This window comes from Lactuca sativa, chromosome 8, assembly GCF_002870075.4.
Source record: "Lactuca sativa cultivar Salinas chromosome 8, Lsat_Salinas_v11, whole genome shotgun sequence".
NCBI classification, from domain to species: Eukaryota; Viridiplantae; Streptophyta; class Magnoliopsida; order Asterales; family Asteraceae; genus Lactuca; species Lactuca sativa.
The window spans coordinates 1,642,809-1,659,351 of record NC_056630.2 but is presented as its reverse complement, the minus strand read 5'-3'; the positions used below and the strand labels follow the sequence as shown (position 1 = coordinate 1,659,351).

Here is a 16,543-nt window from a genome sequence, read left to right as displayed (position 1 = left end):
CCGTATCTCACCAATAGTAGAGTGTGGATGGTGTTCCATATCACATTAGTAGCAGATCAGGGGCGAGGCCCAAGTTAGGGAAATAGTGAGTGTGGGCTGGGCCCGTATCTCACTATCAGTAGGAGCATGGACGAGGTTCCATGACTCATCAGTAGCAGGATAAGGGCGAGGCACAGGATAGGCGAGGCCTTTGGACAGGATCTGTTAGTATGTGTTTAGCTTATGTGTTGTGATATGTTTATGTGCTATTATATGTTAGCGGGCGAGGCCCTGTGACAGGCGAGGCATGAGTGAAACAGATCTGTATCCGAGCGGGGCTCGAAGTCATGCGGGGCCTGGAACTGCGGGGCATTGTAAGGGGCGAGGCCCAGGATAGCAGGCGTGGCCCAATATGTGCAGTATGTGGTTATGCATGGTATATGGTAGGGTGGCGAATTCACTAAGCTTCGTGCTTACGATTTTCAGTTTTGGTTTCAGGTACTTCCGGTAGCGGAGGGAAGAGCTCGGGGTGATCACATGGCACACACCATAGATTAGACAGCCTGGAAATGTTTTACTCTGATAACGAACATGTGTTTTGGAAACTAATACTCTGATTATGTTTTGAATCGATAAATTTGCTTTAAGTAATGTTTTATTAAAAGAAATTTTTAGTCTTGAATTTTGGGACGTTACAATTATTTTAAGGGTTTAGGTCATTTTTGGTCACTTAACTTTTGGTTTTGTGCTCATTTGGTCACTTAACTATTTTTAAGTTTTAAAAGGTCATCAAACTTCTGACTTTGTGCTCATTTAGTCACTTAACTTTTGGTTTGGTCACTTAACTTTTAGATTTGTGCTCATTTAGTCACCTAACTTTTAAAATTGTGCTCATTTAGTCACTAAACTTTTGATAAAATTATAAAGTTTAGTGACTAAATGAGCACAATTTTAAAAGTTAGGTGACTAAATGTGACCAAACCAAAAGTTAAGTGACTAAACGAGCACAAAACCAAAAGTTTGATGACCTTTTAAAACTTAAAAAGAGTTAACTGACCAAATGAACACAAAACCAAAAGTTAAGTGACAAAAATTACCTAAACCCTATAAAATACATTTTAAGCTAATATTCGGGTAAATGCAAAGATATTTGGTACTTATTGAGTTGAATTACATTTTGTAGCCAAATAGGACATTCTTGAAGCAAAAGGACCAAAACTGACAAATACTGTAACCTGAAAGGACTGGAGCTGAAGCTAGGAGCTTAACGGAGCTTAAAAGGAAAAAAACCATGAAAATACAAGTCCCACGACTTGGCTTTAGAGTACCGTGGCATGACGATTAGAAAATTCTCGATGATATACACAATAACTGAGCTCACGATGTGCGCATTATAATCTCACGTTGTAAGGAGGATTCTTCTAGAAGATAATTACACAGAATGTAGTTTCCTTGCCATATAAGAATTGCACTTATCTCACAACGTGAAATAAAATTTTTAGAAACTATAAATATCCCTCTGTATATCGATTTAAAGAGGTTGGATTTAATATTCTAGAGAGAAAAAACGAATTCAGAAGCTAGTTAAGATTGAAAAACAACCCATTGGAAGAGAGAATGTTTGGCAATTAAAGATTTGAAGATTACACATCACATTCGGTTTGCATTAGATTAACTATGTCAAATTCTTATGTTTTTATGTGCTTATTTTCTGCCATGAGTAGCTAAATATTAGGCTTTCTTTTAGTGTAGATGAACCCTAATACTATATGTTAGTTTCTTGCTTATATTTAGATTTTATGAAGTTGGTTAATGCATGTATTAGATTATCATTACCTAGCATATTAAAGTCTACATCTTTGTTGCTTTGATTCAAGTTAAGTGTAGTTTAATGACCATTTGAATTGCATGAACTTATTTACCTAGTAGTTTAGGACCATTAACTTGCTAGAGCTAGGATTAATCACAACTTAGATTAAGTGATAAAGATAACAACTTTAGCTGTATTGGAGAACATAATTTGATCATAATTGTGTTTTGTAATTTGTCTTGATCATAGATAATTATCTTATATACATCTTACATATCCCAATTTTCATTAATAATCAATTTCGTGTTTTGCTTATGTATGATCATTACATAGTAGTTCATGAATTATTGAAAATATTAGGATATCGGATCAAGACTGCTAATTACATTAAAACTGGTAACCAACTGAATCTTTCATTAATGAAGTATTTATATAAGGTTACAAAAATTACGATATACCATTCGAAATTGGTCTAACCTGGGTCGAATTATATATCATTTAGTCTAACCTAAGTCGAATTATATATCATTTAGTCAAAACGTTTAAAGTAGGCATAAACTTATGAACCATAATATCATACATGCTAGTAAATGTTGTTAATGAAAAGAAGGTTCTACATTGTTTTGATCATAATACAATCAACACTTACAAAACTTCCAACACTCATAACATTTAAGGTTTAAGTATAAAAAGTAATGCACTTTGATTTCCAATATATCTTGATTTTAAAACCGGAAAGTCTCCAACTTGTAACAAACTTTATTTATTCACACATATTATCAATTAAAGATCATGTTAGAGTGTGCCTTGGATTTTAGTGACCCGGATAGAACGAAGTAAGGAAAATCGAATGATGATTTCGAGAGGATAAGTGTTTGAAGTAGGTTGATGATCTTTAGATTCAAAACATGTTCAATTGTTTCAAATTTACTTGTATATGGGTTCATCCTATAGTTGTATAGGCTTACGGTTATAAGGATTCGTAGGTAGAGATTATAATGTAATCACTTTGTAAACAGTAAAAGTATTAGAAGATTCTACAGTTCCTATCCGTAGATGTATGTTACATCGACCGAACCACAATAATTCTTTATGTTGTTTTATTGTTTTCTTATCTTGCTTGGGTAACATACCGATTTAAGTCCAATAATGTCATCTTACAAAACGTTCAAGTCCAAATATCTAACACTAAATCATGAGTATCACACCAACGTAACAGTTGTATACTAACGTTTAAACCAATTGAAGAAAAATATTTTTCTCCATATAAAATTGATTTGGCTCCTCCTTTTGTTTGTATGTTTATCAATAGTTCAAAGTTGACAAATAACTCGTTAAAATCATTGCTTATCGTTTCGACTCGTTGTTGGGAGCCAAACGTTTTGCAAACATTAGATTTTCAATAAATGTCTTGATTACTTCTTAACCATCACGTCTCCTAATTTGAGATTGAGGAACGCTACACAAATTTGATTATTCTCTCTTGGTGCATAAATCTTCATTGGTTTCCTAATAATTTAAGAATACAATGGCATGTATTTGGACCTTTCATAAGTATGGATCATTAGTGTAAAATGTACTTCTTTTCAAGGACTAAATTTTCCGGTTACCAATGTGTCTAGGGACTATTGTTGTAGTTGAATCCATACACAACAAATGAACAAGTTCACCACTCTCCACGCCTCTAAAAATAGAGAAAACAGCTGGGAGTCTTGGTTAGGGTTCTTCGATCGTGCAAAAATCTGTGCAGCGTAATGCACTACTGATTTTAAGGTGTTGAAATCCGAAGAAAATTGTCTGGCAATGGCTTTCGAGAGTAAAAAACTCATTAACAACCCTAATGGTAACTAAAATGACTCTTATCCTGTCAGTTTTATTTTGACTTTTGCTTCATTCCTGCAAGTGCTTATTTGTTTCTGGTTTTTTCTATCTTTAACTCCGATTCTATCGAACTACTTTTAGGACTGGTTAGATAAACTTTTGCGTTGATTTTTATGAAGAAATTTGATGCGTTCTGTTATATGTAGGCCACTTTACTTTTATGTGTGCACTTTTGAGTTTTTGTAAGCAGATCGATGATTTTCCTTTTCTTACATTTGATTGATGGGTATAGTTTTAAATTCTACTGCATAAAAGATCATCAACCAAGGACACAGCATTCTGATATCTACTATCAACATCTTCTGCTTGTAACTGGTTTACTATCTTTGATAGTTTGATGGTTGTTCTGCTGATTTGCTTATGCAGTATTCTCCCTTTCCCAGAATAAAGCGATTCTGTATATATAAATTAGTATGTTTGACCATCTTTCGTCTATCTAGAATTCTAAATAACAACAAACAGATAAATCTAGCTGGAAGAAAGCATTGTTATCAATATTCTGCAATGATTGGTAAAGGGAAAAGAGGTAATCTTGCAGTAAAAACCTTGACTAAAAGAAAAGTTTTTTTTTTTTTTTTAATCTAATTGTGCTCGTATGCTATGCTTAGTTTTAACTTTTAAGCAGACCAGCCCTTGTTAATGATACAAAATCTGGCTAACTTGAGACTTGAGACTTGAACAACAAGAGTAATGGCACCATGAAAATGTTGAACCTCTATTGACTCACTTAATGAAGTTGTAGCTGGTTGCTGTCAACCTGAGATCTTAATGTGGACCATCAGCATCCATGTTACTTCCTGTGATTAAAGCAATGAAACTAAAATATAAGACAATCCGTACTCTCTAGCAAGCAAGCTGAACAACATAACACTATCATATAACCTTTCTGACTGAGTGGATTCTTGTATTCCCATATATTGGTTCAATAAATGAAACAACAAGTTATCTTTAGGCCATGAACCTATCTATTTGTTAGGACCTATTTTGAACACAACACGAAAAGGCCAGAAAGCTAGATAGAGAAGTATGGTTACAGTTATTCATAAATATGTGAGCAAAAGAGAAAGGTTCTTAAATGCCAGCGTTGTTGTCAACTATCATATCCACAAAGTTACTTCAGCATCGAGAATGATATAGCTATACAAGCATAAGTGTATGCACAATGCACTTGATAGTTGATACTAATGTATGTTCTTTTTAGAAAGCGATTTGTCATTTGAAGACTACTGTTCCCTGCAATCTGGATAGTTAGTCATCCGTTTTCTTGGCTGAGGGATTATATGAATATTCCTCCCTAGTATTTAACTATCATTTATTATTTGATGCTCCATGATTGGATAACAAAAATACATTTCTTTAATAGCTTTCTTGAGGAGGTTGTTGAAATTCAGGGTCTGAGTCCAGGCCATATGGAGTGCCTACCCAATTATATGTGGATAAGGACAAATGACCACTATGGTAGTTATTTGTAATCTGTGCACTACAAAAAAAAAATTAAAAATGCATCAGAATCAGTCCACCTCTTTTCAGTTGCATATGTTATGTTACAATCTAGATATGTGTGGAATGTTTTATAATCTAATGATTCAAAATCTATGAGTGTTATGATTTCGGCCTTTATCTGGTTGATTTTTTTTGCTGCAGATGTGGTGACTGAGTTCATTGAGGGACTTGTAGAAACTTATCCTGGGTTGCAGTATTTGGATGGATTTCCAGAGGTGTGAAACTGTTTTAAAATTAAAGCATCATCTAGATTGTTGTACTACTACTAGTACTGATGTTCTTGTAAACAAATACAACAGGTAAAGGTTGTTTTACGTGGTGATGTTTCAGGTCCAACATATGAAAAAGTTGCTGTTATATCAGGTAATGTGTTTACATTGTGAGTTTTGGTTAACTACTGTTTGTGTTGTGACTTGTAATATGTTTGAACCACAGGAGGTGGGAGTGGGCATGAGCCTGCTCATGCTGGGTTTGTAGGGGATGGGATGCTCACAGCAGCTATCTGTGGCGACGTTTTTGCCTCCCCACCTGTTGCTTCAATTCTTGCTGTAGATAAATTAGAATTCTATTCAACCGCTTCTCCTTTTGACACTTGATACTTAATACTGTTATCATCTAATCCAATCCAATTGCATTTGCATTTTGCAGGGCATAAGAGCTGTGACTGGGCCAATGGGATGTCTCCTAATTGTCAAGGTGAGGAGGAGTTTTTGTTGAATGATGTCTTTGGATTAAATTGAACTGAAAGATATTTGATCTACAGAACTACACTGGCGACCGATTAAATTTTGGATTGGCAGCTGAGGAAGCAAAGTCTGAAGGTTACAAAGTAGAGGTGAGTGCGTATAGACATAATTGACATGCAGCTATGCTATGCCACTCTTACTTAGCAAATATAATAGTATTTGTTTGTACTTTTGTAGATGGTGATTGTTGGAGATGATTGCGCTTTGCCACCCCCACGGGGCATAGCTGGGCGAAGAGGCTTGGCTGGAACCATTCTTGTCCACAAGGTTTATCCTCTGTTATAATCTATTTGCAAATACATGATAGGAAAAAAAAACAATAACATGAATGCATACCAAGATACATGATCTCCACATCCCTTGCTATGAATTTATTTATATTCCTTTCGAATTTTCAGATTGCAGGAGCAGCAGCTGCTTCTGGTCTTCCTCTCTCTGATGTTGTTGCTGAAGCAAGGCATGCATGTGGAGTTGTTGGTACAATGGGTGTTGCACTCTCAGTTTGCACGCTTCCAGGTCAGCCGAAATCCGACCGTTTAGGCCCAGGAAAAATGGAGCTTGGTCTTGGAATTGTAAGTTTATCTGCTGCATCTTTTTTTTTTTAAAAAAAAATAAATAAATAACTCAAGTTGCATTTGCTTCAGCATGGAGAACCTGGTGCTGTCGTGGCAGACATCCAACCTGTGGATTTGGTGGTATCCCATGTGCTGAATCGCATACTCTCATCAGTAAGTCACTTCAGACCGACTCATTGGTTTGTTTTGGTTTGGTGTTATCTTACACTACCCACAGTACGCACTGCCTTGCTTGATAGTTGATAGTTGATAGTTGATATGCCATCAAAAGTTGGATTATGTTGTCAACGTCTATCATGCTCTGGAAAGAATATCCAGGATAATACCCAAAAGTTATTTGATTGGTCTAGTCCTTTAAGTTCCTCTTCCTCAACCAGGGGAATGTTGTTTGACTTGGATATGTTTATTCTTTTATTTGTTTGTTTTCAACTTAATGGTAACTTGTTTCTGTCTTTTCAGGAGACTAACTATGTTCCAATTAAACGTGGGAGTCGTGTTGTACTTATGATTAACGGGTATGTAATGTTAATGTAATCTCTCTTGCTTAGTTGTTTATTGCCTTTTGATACGTGGTATCTTACCCTAGCCTGTGTTTAAAATTTTAAGTGAAGTCAGAAGCTATCTATATGCATATTGTTTCATCTTTTCAAAGTAAATAAGATTGCTAATTATGTACTTATTTCTTTTTGTCAAATTGGATTTGTAAATCTCAGATTAGGGGGGACACATGTAATGGAACTGATGATTGCTGCTGGAAAGGCTGTTCCTATTTTACAGCTGGAACATGGAGTAGCAGTTGTTAGAGTGTATACAGGGTCATTCATGACTTCTCTTGATATGGCAGGTTTGTTAAGTTCATTTTGTTTTCTGATGCAAAAAAAGTGGTTAATATCTTTGTGTTGTGTTGTGGTGCAGGGTTTTCAATATCTATAATGAAGGCAGAGCAAGCAATTCTGCAACGCCTGGATGCTGCAACTAAGGCTCCGCATTGGCCTGTTGGTGTTGATGGTTGGTAATTCCATTTGATTTGATTATGATATAGTAATTAGTTAGTTTAAAATTACAATATAAATATATGGTTGGTGTGGTGGATATAAAAGACACAGATTGATTTCCAAAGTGACAGATGGTGGATGGAAGTTATATCTGTAACATATGATTTGAATGATAATGGAACTCAGTAGTTGTAGTTACTTGATACTTGTAGGTGAGCATCCGCCTGCCAAGATTCCTGTTCCAGTTCCGCCTTCTCGTTCCGCAAAGAATGATGAGGTTGTTGTTAAGAAGAAACTGTAGATTATAAAATTATAACTTTTGAGTGCTTCTGATCTGATTCTTATCGATAACCAAAACTGTTTTTTTTTTATTTTTTTTTATTTTTTTTATTTTCTTGGTCTGTTATATCTTAATTCCCATAGAAATGCATGTCATGTCAGGTACTGAGTCGACCAGAGCAGCTGAATGAGCAAGGTCGTGCACTGGAGGTGGCTATAGAAGCAGCAGTCTCAGCAATTATTCATCTCAAGGACAGTTTAAATGAGTGGGACAGCAAAGTGGGAGATGGTGACTGTGGATCAACAGTAAGTCTAACTCCATATCCAGATTTTGGTATTATCATCTAAATCCTAACTTATATAAATATATTATAATTTACAGATGTCTAGAGGCGCAACAGCTATTCAACAAGACATGAAGAAGTAGTATGTTATGTTCTCCGACTACTATTCATTCAATTATTATTGTTATTATTATTATTATTATTATGTGCAATTACTATTTTTCTGTTTTGTAGCTACCCCCTGAATGATGCTGCAGAAACCATTAATGAGATAGGATCATCTATCCGAAGAGTCATGGGAGGAACAAGTGGAATCCTGTATGTATTGTATTATTACTCAACTTTCTTTCTACAAGGTTTTTTTTACAATCTATTTTGATTTTTTGAAACAGATATGACATATTTTGCAAGGCAGCATATGCACGGTTGAAACTGAACAGCCAATCAGACGTTGCTATTACACCACTCCAATGTGATAACAATAACAATTTATTTCTTCTTTTGCATCCTTCACATGTCATTTACATATATCTGTGGCTGTGCAGGGGCTGATGCATTTGAAGGGGCCATCAATGCTGTTATGCTATATGGTGGGGCTGCTGCAGGCTATCGCACTATGCTGGATGCTCTTATTCCAGCTTCAACGCTTCTTAAACAGGTTAGGCTAGGTTAGAATTAAGTATATAGCATCCTACTTTCTTTTCTTCTTTTTACATACAGCAGGGTAGATTCTTGCCCTGATAAGATAAAAAAAAACTCAAAAGTAGAAAGAAATGGAAATATGTATAAACAGATGAAATGAAAAAAAAAACATGGGTATTTCTTACATTTAGCCAGATTTTTATATAATATAATATGATGTTGGGGTTCCATAACAGTAAGAGCAGTTACGTATGTAATATATATATATATATATATATATATATATATATATATATATATATATATATATATATATTGAAGTAAGTGATACGGTCAGTGAGTAGTGTATGGTGATTGACTAGTGAATGATGTATGGGTTTGAGTACAGAGGTTAAGTGGTGGTGATGATCCATTGGATGCATTTGTTAAGTCAGTTGATGCAGCAGTTGCTGGAGCAGAGTCTACTAAACAAATGGAACCTCAGGTAACAATAAATAAACCTTGTTTAATACTACTTACTGTTTGTTGAGTTGAGTTTTTTTTTTTATTATTATTTTTTTATTTTTTATTTTTTATAATGCTTGGTTTGTTAACAAAAAACATACATGATACATGATACATGATAGTAGTAGTAGTGGTCCTTAGTACTACTACATATCATAATCAATCATGCATGATTATTGTTATTATAAACAGTTTATTGATGGTTATAAAAAGGTAAGCTATCTTGTTCGTATAATCTTATCTATGATGTCTTGTGTTTATACCAAAAATGGAAATTTTGATTTTGTTAATTAGGGTGATGATGATTTGTGAATGCAGGCTGGGAGATCAACATATGTGAGTGCAGATATGCTAACATCAGTTCCTGATCCAGGGGCCATGGCTGCAGCTTCATGGTACCGTGCGGCCACCCTTGCTTTAAACCACCACAACTCCAAACCACCACCGCCGCCGCCAGCATAGGCGGGGGTTGGGGCTGGGTGGTAGTACATTTTTTGTGGAGAATTTATGATTAATCATACCATACCAATACAATACAATACCAAACCAAACAGGAAGGATCAGGATCCGCTTATGCCATGTGTTGCATAAAGCTGAGAGACAGACACACAGACAGACAGACAGGGCCATTCAAACATATATATTATATTAACATACAATTAATGTGACAGAAACTGGAAACGATTTCGTGATGATGATGATGATGTCCAGCATGGTGTTTGCTATCTTAACTCTTTCACTCTTAAGCTTTATCTTTCATCAATGATCCAACATATATCACAAACTCTATCCCTTCCTTCCTTCACCCATTTTCTATAATTTTTCCATTGCTTGCCTTCATTCCTTTCAACAGAATTTAAAAAAAAAAATTATTTTCTAGTTTATAGTTTGGCTTGGGAATTGGGATGAGTTCTATTCCATGTTTGCATAATTGCATCACCATTCCAGCTTCTAAACTTAATCAGACCTATTATTTATTTACTTTAAAATGATTTCATTTCTTTTCTATATCATCTTCAACATGTCAAATTCAATGTATGGAAATGGAATCGATTAATGGACGTTGGGCCGACTTTATTATCAAACTCTTATCATCGATTAATGGTCGTTGGGACGACTTTTTTCTATATCATCTTGAAAGATGTCTTTTTAGTTTATAAGCTAGCTTTAAAAGAATACTTTTTATTTTTTTGTCAGTTATAACGATTGATGTGCTTTTCTTTTATTATTATTATTATTATTATTATTATTATTATTATTATGGATGTGTTTACAAAACTGGTTGGTAACATGTAGCTGGTAACGTTTTGTTAAATGTTACGTGAGATAGTTTTTAGATTTGAAGCGTTTTGTTTAAACCATACGCTAAAAACTTGTAGTGCCATTGTTTTGGTTTAAAACGAAGTGTTTTGTTAAAAACTAGAAACTATAAGCTCCCATTTGTTTCGTGCCAAACATAACTATATCATGTGATTATTAATCTATATGTTTTTTTAACAATAAATCTAATCTACTTATAAACTACTTTTTAATTTCATTTATGTTCATCAACCCTCAACCTCAAGGAAAAATGATAACACCTAGTACCTATGGGTGAGGTTAGAAGCCCTTTGGTGTTAACTTATATGTGCTGGTTATGTCTTTAATATGACATTTTATCCTAAAGTTCACAAATATAAAAATGTAATGCTTATATTAGGGCAAACTAAATATATAATGAGGATTGACTAAACATTTTTTATTTTGTGCATTTTAGACTCATCACTGTTATTATTATTATTATTATTTTTATTATTATTATTATTATTAATATTTTGCATAAAACGAAAAGTAATTGAAAAATAAGAAACTTCTATACTTTCAAATGTTTTTCCAATGGTTGCTATCAAAATTATTTTTGTTAACCAAATGAGTGTTCATTTAATATAATAGTGTGAACTGAGGGTATATTTGGAAACATTTTTTTAAATGCTTCAAAAACTTATTTAAATGTTAGTCTGAGAAGCTTTAAAAAAAACCCTTATTATAAGTTGGTTTTTTGTTTGCCTAATTTGGTAATCTAAAAAAACTCAAAAAATAAGTTAACTGTGATATGCCAAAGATAGGCTAATTCGGTTTGTTTTTTTTTTCTACGGGTAACCAAATGTAATTTTTTTAACTAAAACACAATACCATCAACTATCAAGCCGCATACCTAAACGATGAACAAAACACATTGATTCGACTTTTTTTAATTAAAAGCAAATAGATTTTTTTAGATTTTAGAAATGGCTCTATTTGTTCCATTTCTTCTGAAATCAGAAAATATTGATTTGCTTTTAATTAAAAGAAAATTGAATCAAAATGTTTTGTTACTAAATTACCATGTCGTATTACGACGAAGTCGATTAGGCCCGTCTTCCGTCGTTGCTTGTCATGGCTTGTCAATGTCAGTGACAAGTGAATTGTTCCTATGGGCCAAAGGCTATGGCCCGTGAAACCTACAAGCCTTCCTATGGTGGGCTTGAGATTTTCCTTCCATCTATCCGGGAGGAGCCGGAAGCAGTGTTCGTAGATGATGTTCACTGAGCTGCCTGTGTCGATGTACACCCTATGGATTGTCACGTTCCTGATGGACCTTGGATTATGAGTGGGTTATCTCCTGTCCAGCCTTTGGGTCGAGGGTCTTTCATCGAAAACGTAAGCCCCTGGATTGTTCTGATGAGCCTTTCTAGGTCATCTTGCTCGTCCTTCCTCTCCCGCTTGCCTCGTAGCATTAGGATTTCCCTGGGTTGAGCGTGCTCTTTTGTTGCGTCTTTTGCATTTTCGGCCTCAAATTTGGCGTGAAGACTTCGCACTATCTCGTTGAGGTTTCCTTTTAGCTGTTTTTCTTCCATTTCCTTCTTCAACACGAAACAGTTAGTGGCGTCGTGCGTTTTGCTCTTATGATATTCACAAAATCACCCCTTTGCTGCTTTCGTTGGTTGCTGTTTGTTTGTGACTACGTAAACGTTTGGCCGCCGGCCTCGGCTGTCATCCCTGGCTAATGGTCTGAAACGCCCCTGCAGGCATTTTCCTCACCCGAAATGCTTATTCCCGCTGTGCGTTTCTGCGTGAGGTGGGTTGTGACGCTTCATGGGGGTGGTCATGACGTTTAGGTATGCCTGCTTCGTTGCCTCCCCCTCCTCTTGTGTCAAGTATCTCTCCACTTTCTCTTTTAGCTCGACCCTTGTCTTCGGTTTCTTGCCCATGAGTATTTGGGATAGAGTACCTGGTAGGAGCCCCCACATGAAGGCTCCTGCTATTAGTCCCTCGTCGTGCCCTGGGACGTCCAGTCTGGCGTTTGTGAATCTTGTGAAGTATTCCCTTACTGTTTCCCCTTCCTTTTGTTGCAGCCGATGATGGAGTGTGAGTCGCCCTTATACTTCCGTAATTGCATGAAATTTGTAAGGAATAGGTAGTTCAACTGTCTAAAGTTGTATATGCTTCCTGGACGGAGTGTTTTGAACCATGTGTCGGCGTTGCCATCTAGGGTCGTCAGGAAGTATGTACACCAGAATCATCCGTCCAGCTTGAGTGACGTTATCGTCTATTCGTATGTATCGATATGGCTGTCCAGGTATGTAGTTCCGTTGTATGTCACACTACGCGATAGGCGGTCTTGGTTAGGTATAGGCAACATGCCTTGTTGATTGTACAACTGGGCAGCTGCATGTGGTTGCATGGTTGAGCTGTTGTAGGGCGCATAGTAAGCAGGGCTTGGGTTGTAAAATGTTTGTGGTGGGAATGGTAATGTGAGCGGGTGGTTGGATGGTACCGGAAGGTTATGGGTGTGTAAGTTATTCGATATAGCTTTTTGGTAGTAGGAATTTAGGGGAAGGAATGGTGTGTTCATTGGAAACGGTGATGTCAGGAAAACTGGCGTTTCAGTTGTCATCACTTAGGCTAGCGGTGGCATTAGGGGAGTCGCTTGTGCTTCCAGTGGTGTTTGAGTTATCGACAGTGTGTGGAATGTTGATTGTGTGCTGGCCGCTGGTGGTAATGGTGACATCGTTTGAAGGGTTACCTGTTGCTCTCTCGCCATTGGGTTAAACAGTGGTGGCATCTGGGAAATTATTGGTTGCGTCGTCGCCATTTGACCCATCGGTGGTGTTTTAAAAAATGGTGGCGGGTGCATTGTCAATTGGACTGGTACCGGTTGTAGAGGTGGGACCGGTGGTTTTGCTGTTGGTGGCGTAGCCGATGGTTGTAGTGTCTGCGCCAGAATGACTGTAGTTTGGACAACGGCGGAGGGGAAGTGTTCCTTGCCGGCCGTTTGTTGTTGTCTTCCCGGTGGTTCAACGGTTACCACCAAATCACCTTTATCTGGCATCTCTCTTGCGACTACTATGGGTGGTGGCGTTTCCTCTAACACCACCATTGGCTGAATGGGACTAGCCGGTGTTCCACTGGAACTTCCATTGTCGCCTGATGTCATTTCTTTCTTGTGGATATTGTGCTTTTGGTTGTATTTTTCTTCATACAACGGATGGTGCCAAATGATGTGACCTTTGACAGGGGTACATTGAGCTACAACACCAAATGTTGGGTTGTTCCTGCAAGATTACAATGAAAAGAAGGTCGTCAACCGTTTTCCCGGGAGGAGCTCCTGGAAAAACAATCCGACGGTCAAGTCAGTTGGGTGGACTTAGGGTTTTTAGGAGTGTAACTCGGAGGAGGCTACTTACCTACCGGGGCTATGTTCGTAGCCTTTTATAGTAGGCACTCCTGACCGTCAGTACGGGACAGGATCGCCAGAGGCGACAAGATTAGGGGCGCTGATTGGAGGATCGTGCTCCTATATCTGTCAGAATGCTGCTATTGGCTCTGGTAAAAGTGCCCTGATCGTCTGTTTTGTCGCTTGACCATACTATTTGTCTTGGAGTGGAAAGCGTCCTTAGCGGACCCGAGCCTTTCTGGAGGAGCGCCTTACGCTTAGAAGTGCCAGCGGGCTCAAGCTTTTATGAAGGAGCGCCTTGCGCTTAGAAGTGCCAGCGGGCTCAAGCTTTTCTGAAGGAGCGCCTTACGCTTAGAGGCGCTGGCGAGCTCGAGGTTTTGCTAGGTCCGCTCCGCCGTGTGCGCTGAGCTTCTGGGCATCCTGGCGCTGGCGAGCTCGAGGTTTTGCTAGGTCCGCTCCGCCGTGTGCGCTGAGCTTCTGGGCATCCTGGCGTAGGCGGCGTGGTTCTTTACGTGCTTGCTAGGGCACATTATCATATTTCATATATACATTTTGTCGAATCATGACGAAGTTTGTAGTGCGGTTCCGCAATTTACTTGTGTATGTAGATTAAGTTCGTTGTTTGGATTATAGATACAAATAATCCAACTCTTCTCCTCTATTATCATATTATGTAAAATTAGCACATCATACATTACTCTCCTTAGCTTTTTTGGGTCCCATAATCGTGTCGGGTATTTAAGTATGTGTTATTTCTCCTTTATTACTCCAAAAGCCCGTTCCACGTCTTTCCTTTTTCTTGTGTTGTTTCGAACAAGTTTCTTTTTATCTTGTGGATATGGATACAATTTGACAAATTTAGTGTACTCCAGATATATTCCATCACCAAGATAATAACAAACTTTTATTAATTTCATTGAATATCGACGATGCGCCAAGAACATTCAAGTCGTTATTAGACCCGGACATATCGAAGTATGCATACCAAAACCATAGATCTTGTAACACTACTGCCTCTAACATCATCGTAGATCTTGCATACCAAAACCATAGATCTTGCATACCAAAACCCGGACATATCGAATTATGTGTGTATTGACATTGCCAAACATTTGAACAATTTATCCATTTCCAATGCGTACAATGAATGCTTCCAATCATTCGTAGGATACTGTGTGTATTCCTATGAGCCGCATATAATTGCTCAATATCACTTCTTATCGGATGTCGTAAATATATGTAACCATAAAACTCTATCACTTATTCAAAAAATAAATATGTATATTCTCGTACTGATCTCTCCAACATCTTCACATATTTGTCTACTGCGTCTGCCATGATGTCGTACGCCAAAGTGTCGAAGTGTCGCCACACACTTGTCTCATAGGACACCCTTGTACACCTCTAGCATCGCATCTCAATTGAGATCTCGTAACTATTTCAAATCGTTAGTTATATGCATAATTAAATTTCTACTCAAACGAGAATAGCATTTGAATGCATCGTTATTGTACAAACAATCATTGACAAAGTAGTCATGTAAAAGATGTTCGTTTGCAGCTTCACGACCCTTATTTAGATATTTTCTATTTCTCTTGGGGGCATTCAAAGTTGTACCTAGTGAATCAAACATCGTAACGGTTACTTGAAGGAAAGTGTTGAAAAACACATTGTCCTTATTTGGAGATGATGATGAATAATTTTCCATAATTGAATTGTGTTTGTGTAAAATATTGAGTAAAATTAGGGAACTTTGTGAAAGTGGTAGATGATATTTATAGTATTTGTAAAGTTTTTTTTGGTAAATTACACGAATGGTTCCTGTAGTTCGGGGTAATTTGTACATTTGGTCCCTAAGTAGTTTTTTTTTTAATTCGGACCATCCCTATTGTTTGACTTTGTTTCGTGTTTAGTCCCTAGCTGACTTAAAATGTCCAACTTACCCTTAATTTAATTTTTTCTTGTATTTTATTAGAAAATAAATTGTAAAAAATATATGGTCCCACCACCTTCACTCTTCCCCCATTTCACCATTAGCCCTAACCTATCCTAACCAGTCACCATTCCTGTTTTCTCTCTTTTCCACCTCCATCGCCATCCTACCTCTCACCAGAAAAATCCATCGTCGTATATCGCCATCGTGGAAAACAACATCTCCATCCCACCCTATCTTATATCCTCACCTTATTTCTTTTTTCTATCAAATCGTAAGGTTTCTCCACCTGTCTGCCAAGTCCGATTTCACCATAGTTGCACGAAACCACCACAGACGCTGGAAACCATCACATCCTTCGATAACTTGCATTTTCGATTGCCTCTCATCCACCGTCGTCCAATATATCCTTCCCTTTCTCGTTTTTCCTCCCCTATAAATAAACCTATTGTCTTCACCATCATGTTCTTCCTCTGTAGATCAAAATTTGAAGGTACTCTTGTCGTGGATTTTCACATGCATCCTTGTTATCAAAATGCATAAACCCAAAGAAAAAAAACATACAAACAAAACCAAGAATCAAACAAACAAATGATTTCAAAAAAAATCCCGGATCGATAATAATAAAACAAATATGGGGAGACTTCCAGATGGGTAATCTGTAAAATCCTAGATCGATCATCAGAAAATAGAGACGTGGAATACTCCTGGATCAA

The 16,543-nt window shown here is 37.0% G+C and overlaps 2 protein-coding genes across 3 annotated transcripts; one reads left to right on the top strand and one right to left on the bottom strand.

The window, feature by feature from the left end:
• The first annotated feature begins 3,450 nt into the window (after nucleotides 1-3,450).
• On the top strand, nucleotides 3,451-9,961 carry LOC111915150 (putative 3,4-dihydroxy-2-butanone kinase). 2 transcript variants are annotated; one of them, XM_023910831.3, is made up of 20 exons: nucleotides 3,451-3,632; nucleotides 5,315-5,388; nucleotides 5,473-5,536; nucleotides 5,609-5,721; nucleotides 5,822-5,869; nucleotides 5,937-6,008; nucleotides 6,097-6,186; nucleotides 6,318-6,491; nucleotides 6,564-6,647; nucleotides 6,954-7,009; nucleotides 7,208-7,338; nucleotides 7,410-7,502; nucleotides 7,702-7,766; nucleotides 7,931-8,074; nucleotides 8,151-8,194; nucleotides 8,287-8,370; nucleotides 8,445-8,524; nucleotides 8,598-8,710; nucleotides 9,083-9,178; nucleotides 9,517-9,961. In XM_023910831.3, exons 1-20 carry the CDS (start codon nucleotides 3,593-3,595, stop codon nucleotides 9,658-9,660), a joined length of 1,809 nt encoding a protein of 602 aa, XP_023766599.1. In that variant the 5' UTR covers nucleotides 3,451-3,592; the 3' UTR covers nucleotides 9,661-9,961. The 2 variants fall into 2 exon arrangements, with proteins under 2 accessions (XP_023766599.1, XP_023766598.1); XM_023910830.3 differs by lacking the exon at nucleotides 3,451-3,632 and adding an exon at nucleotides 3,697-4,196.
• Nucleotides 9,962-13,117: 3,156 nt separating this feature from the next.
• LOC111915126 (proline-rich receptor-like protein kinase PERK8) lies at nucleotides 13,118-16,033 on the bottom strand. Its single transcript, XM_023910808.1, has 2 exons — nucleotides 16,005-16,033; nucleotides 13,118-13,772 (listed from the first exon to the last, which is right to left on the bottom strand). The coding sequence occupies exons 1-2, from the start codon at nucleotides 16,031-16,033 to the stop codon at nucleotides 13,118-13,120; spliced, it is 684 nt and encodes a 227-aa protein (XP_023766576.1).
• Between the last annotated feature and the right edge of the window lie 510 nt (nucleotides 16,034-16,543).